Source organism: Botryllus schlosseri, unplaced genomic scaffold (genome assembly GCF_051294905.1).
Source record: "Botryllus schlosseri isolate E-star unplaced genomic scaffold, Bs_hap1 Bs163a, whole genome shotgun sequence".
NCBI classification, from domain to species: Eukaryota; Metazoa; Chordata; class Ascidiacea; order Stolidobranchia; family Styelidae; genus Botryllus; species Botryllus schlosseri.
In genome coordinates this window covers 17,446-23,073 of record NW_027648772.1, presented here as the reverse complement: position 1 = coordinate 23,073, position 5,628 = coordinate 17,446, and the positions used below count along the sequence as shown (strand labels likewise).

Sequence of the window (5,628 nt, the reverse complement as noted above, 5' to 3'; positions counted from 1 at the left end):
ATAGAAAAACAACAACGAAAGTACACATCAGTGGATGCCTTGATGCAATAGCAGATGGGGAATACATCCGATTAGTACTTACTGAGAAGTAAGTCAAGCAACATTGCCTTAAATGACGGAAAACTCATACTTTTCGGTCGCAGGGGCAATTTATTCCACACATCAATTCCAGCACGCTTCAAGGGAGAAAAAGCATTGTCGGATTTAGACTTAAATAGGTTGGAAGAGCTCTTGGATCGAGTTGTTTATATGCATGTAGTATTCAAAATAGTTTACAAGTGAATTTGGAACTTGTTGTTTGTTAAACTTATACATGAACTTTGCTAATTCAAAAATATATGCGTTCTCAACTTTAAGAATGCGGAGTTTCATATAATATGGAGATATATAAGTTGGAATAATTCAATGATCTCCTTGCTTTGGTAGTGATGCGTCGTTGGCTTTGTGTATTCGTGGTGTGGAATATGAGAGATTTTAGACGAGGGCGCTGGCAATTCGTTCCTCATTTTTGTATCACCAATTCACCATTCGATTTCTCTGAAGACCGGGGCTGGCGCCTTTTCGGTCAGAGTAATATAAGCAGCAGTGCGAGCAGCGGTATTTGAATTCTATTATTCTTGTAGCTAATATATTCTCCATCTATCTTACATGCAACGGTTTCAGATTGTCGTTTCCGCCTTTGTGAATACCTGTTATTTGGTCCCTTTCCCAGAACACTCAGAACATATCTTGCTATTTTTGCCTGCCCATAATGTATTGTCAATGTCACCACCTTGTTCCTGATGGTCACTTGAGTGAGAAGTCAACACTGACGACAGATCGTTATAATGTGGCCGATGAACAAGTTCGACATTTACTACTATTAGAAATGTAGGCCTACTGTATAATAGGCTACATCGCAATAATTTTTAATTTATTCAGAACGACCTCACGGGACGGATGAAATGGTCTGGCGGGCCGTATGTTTGACAACCCTGGTTTAGACTTTAGTTCGTAGGTGTGGCACCGGTGGTCTTAATACTGCAAAACTGTACAAAAACATAGAGTTCTGTACCTCCAAGAAGCTCTTAAAAAACAAAAATATGTTAGCACCAATTTTCCTGCGAAATGAAATCGACTTATTGGTGATTTTTAATCAATCAATAATCGTGTATTTAGCAGTGTTGGGATGACTCGAGTCTTGACTTGACTCGAATCAGACTCGAGTCAACTTTTTCGCATGACTTGACTTGACTCGAGTCACTTTGCAAAAATGACTTGACTTGACTTGACTCGGCGCTTCAGAAATGAGGATTGACTCGTGACTCGGAGCAAAATTTACGAGTCAATTTCAAGTCATCTAGTAAACGGTGTCAATTAAATCGCTGCATCTCTTTGATGTTTGGATTGTTCGCGATACGCCGGTGTGACTTGTGAGAGCAAGCAGTCATTCACTGATTGTACTTTTCACTGATCCTCCATTGTTACATCACAAATATATTGACCGAAAACGAAATGATCACAGCTTACGAGTATGTTTATGTACTAGCTGTAGAATAATCTAATAACTACGTATCTCTGTTTGTTAGACGGCTCAGTGTTTACATCGCGAAGTGCCCAGCTTAGCCAACCCTCTAGTATTATTATTATTATTATTATTGGATACGGCAGTGGTGCTTTTAGCCAGGTTAAGGCCTTGTGCTCCACGACATTGCAATTACACGGACAGTACACAATGAATTTCATTTTTTCGGGTCTCTGACGTTCTTCCACTCTCGCTTCATCGGCGTATCTTTGCTTCACTTTCTCATTCTTCTTGCACTCTCACAGTCTCTTTCACGCATACTTCATCAGTTGATAATCGTCTCTGTTGCTACCGAATTACAGCTCGGCTCACTGTAGCTGGGCTTTTTAATGTCACTGACTAGCAGTGAGGTCGGCGATGAGGAGCCCATAGAACCTCCGACACATAGTAATTGGTCCGAACCGGGATTCGAACCACCACCACCATTGGTGTCACCCTCTAGTATGATTTGAATCGAACGAATATAGTTTAAGCGTTTATAATCTCACGGATGTGTTGATGGGTAGTGTATTGTACCATATCAATTTGTTTCAACATCTCGGCGCTTCGTATTCGATCCTCCATTTTAGCAGCTCTAAGAGTTCGTGAGTGATACAGCGCCTTTCTGCACGTATATTTAACTTGATACTCGTTATTTGATTCAAGAGATATCACCAACCAATCTGTCATTCACACAGCTAGCAAAATGTAATGACTTTGAATCATCACTCATACTTCGAAAATTCAATTTGACTTGAATTGTGACTTGACTAGTGACTTGACTCGACTTGACCCGAGTCACCTCCAAAAAACGAGTGTCTTGACTTGACTCGAGTCACCTTCGAAAATCAATTGAATTGACTTGACTCGGGTCAAAATGTGCAATGACTCGAGATGACTCGTGACTTGAAGGTAGTGACTTGATCCCAACACTGGTATTTAGTATTTACATTATAACTTCTGTGCCTGTATGGCAAGATCAGGATTGCATGGCACTTATTTTTAACCAATCTCAATTGCACTATCTAATTAAAATCAACTCTGGCAGATATGTATAATACTGTGATATCATAGTTTTTGTAGTAAGACACTTTCAACGATCAGATAAATCTACATACAGAGAGGATGGGCATATAGAATAGATGATTAAATGACTTGTTTAATCATCATGACTCATGCATTAAATTGCGAATAAACGATATTCTAGTATACTTCTCGTAGATGATCTCGCACCCTAGTTTTATACTTTGTATATCAGTAGCGCGATATGACTTCATTACATATGTCTCATTCACGAACATGGGTTGATAACATTCGGCTACCGAAATATGGTATCTGTTCTGTGTCACGTCATAATCGCCAGATCCGTCAGCGTGATGACGGAATATTTTCGCCATTCTGTCACTTGGTACTTAATCGGTTGACGTGGTTCTGAACAATTTGCGAGCAATTGAACGTATTCTGATCATACCAACGATCACCCAATATGGAAGGCTTCTTCAAGACTTCTTCGAATACTGTTGAACGACAAGTACGGCAAGCAAGACCATACCGGGAGATACGTGTGAACATGCGTCAGTCGAATATCTTGTCATGTATGAGATAGGAAATGAGACTATGTAGTATCGTGTGTAAATTACTTCACACACTCCGATTCTCCCAATTGGTCTGATTGACGCACGTATATGTTGAATCTTGGTGATAACTATTCAGTCTAGACGCAAAGGCAATGTAAATTTTATTTAAATGTGGACTTGCCTTACTCCCATGCACTCACTGCACTCGCTGTCTTTCTGAGTAGGTTTACGGCAACGCACAATATTTGAATAACAATAGATAATCACATACCTAACGAACTCTAGTAGTGACAAAGGTTGTTTGTTTCCTTTATACAAAGATAGTAACCAAATTCTTGGCAGCAGGAGACCGTCATTGTATTTATCAATGTTTACTAGGGATGATGCGAACCCGTGAAAGGTACGGGTTCGCGTGAACTCTACAAAATCCATAGTGTGAAAAGTAAGGAGAGTTGGCTAAAAATGATCAAGTATAAAAGTGGAAACAGTCAAAAATCAAAGTCATCGAGTAAGTACAGTGTAAAAGTAGACAAAACCTACTACTTAAATATTCAGAATAATTTGATGTATGTCGCTTCAAACCACCTCTTGGTAAACGCGTAACACCGGGGAAAATCCCACATAGGTTTCCATGCTTCGACGTCTATATATCGTGTGTATTGGCAAAATATGAGGAAGAAGCCATGGCCTTCAAACGACTGCAGTATGAATATAAGAAGTTTCTTCAAGAATCCAGCAGTTCACCTATTAGAGCAGGACCTCTCGATGACTCAGATATGTATCGCTGGTGGGCGACTATCGAAGGACCTGAAGGAACACCGTTTGAAGGAGGAGTATTTCGGATACTTATAGACTACCCAACGGAATATCCTTTCAAACCGCCCAAAATGCGGTTCGACACCAAGATTTTCCATCCTAATGTTAGCAAACGAGGAACGATATGTGTCGACATTTTGCAGAAGCAATGGTCCCCAGCACTCACAACATCGAAAGTACTTTTATCTATATGTTCCTTGCTTGCTTCTCCAAATCCTGATGACCCTATGGATGTGGAGAGCGCCACTTTGTATCTGGAAAATCCAGGACTGTATTTCAAGCGGGCAAAGCAGTGGACAGAAATGTACGCTATCGCCGATCCTACAAGTTGTAATACGAAGGTTGCAGTATCACAAGACAGTGTTAACCGACCACGTAAATGACATTCCGAGACATTTCATGACATTAAATTATTTCAAACGTTGAGGAAATGTTTTATTCCCTGTTGGATTATGGGAGACTTTTACGGAAGGCTTGGGACAATAGCAATATGCTTATTGGCATCCATTCGCTGCTGAATGTTTATCGAGCATTGCTTATTGCTGAATGTCACTACATTTTGTTAAACTTTTATTGCAAATTATAGTTCTATTTGAATTGAATGAATTCCCATGTACATTTGCTTGTTCATAACGCATGCACATTCAGTAAAATTGCGTTAAAAATCAAAATATACCTGAATCATATTATAGCTCCTTGAGACACAACGTGTACCGATTATGTTCTACACCGCATACATTGCCATCGTTAACTATCCTAGGTCGGCTATATAACGTGCTACAAGGCCTCAATATTTCTCTGATGATCTTCCAGGTTGCCCGACATATGAGCATACGACACAATGGAAAACGACAGTTCCGCATGGAACACATCAGCATGCGTCACTTCAGCATGTGACTGTATAAGCCAAAAACTTACCCTAACCCGAAACATAACCTAACCTATCCTAACCTAACCTAAAGCCTAACCCTAACCCACCCATAAATCCCACCCTAACCTACCCCTAACCCGTAATTTAACCCACATGCTCATGTGTCGCATGCCGAAGTCTCGCATGCTGTAATGTCGCATGCTCATATGTCCACGGACCGTTCTTCCATACATTCACATTTTCTGTGACATGTCCTTTCTCGTGTTCTGAATCGATATTAATTCTATATAACATTGATAATACAATTCTTGGTACTTCACCTAACAATTTATGAATAAAAGCGCATGACATGTTACATGTTTGCTTAGACTGTTTTACATCATATTTTCTGACGTCAGTCTCAAGGTCAAGTAGCAATCACGTACACATGCCAAATCCTCATGACAAATGGCAGACTGATACTGTATGATGGGCCGCAAAAAGTTACATGGAAGCTTTAAACAGGCGGCGAAAAGTCATCCCAGCTGCCGTTGTCGCTATGAGAGGTTGAGATGAAACGTATGAAGAGTACGAAATTTATAAATGTATATACATATTGGCCGAGAGTCGATATTCGTACACAAAAGCTATTAACATAACTTCTAGTTCTTACTCCTTAGCAACCGCATCATACAAGATTACTGCTAGGCTAGTCATGGAGTGTGGTATATTTTGATAACGAGAAACTGTTGCTCAGTTCAACGAAATCAAAATAGAGAAATAGGGAAATATGGTGGGTTCTGACTCTGTATAGCATTTTCTATACGTCCGGCTGAACGTTT

At 40.0% G+C, this 5,628-nt stretch overlaps 1 protein-coding gene across 1 annotated transcript; it reads left to right on the top strand.

The window, feature by feature from the left end:
• The first annotated feature begins 3,803 nt into the window (after positions 1-3,803).
• LOC145432788 (ubiquitin-conjugating enzyme E2 D4-like) lies at positions 3,804-4,319 on the top strand. The gene has a single exon (XM_080309602.1). The coding sequence runs from the start codon at positions 3,804-3,806 to the stop codon at positions 4,317-4,319; it is 516 nt and encodes a 171-aa protein (XP_080165728.1).
• The last annotated feature ends 1,309 nt before the right edge of the window (positions 4,320-5,628 follow it).

What these genes read in the sequence shown, in the direction of transcription:
- LOC145432788 (XM_080309602.1), top strand. Translation starts at nt 3,804, where the DNA reads ATGGCCTTCAAACGACTGCAGTATGAATATAAGAAGTTTCTTCAAGAA.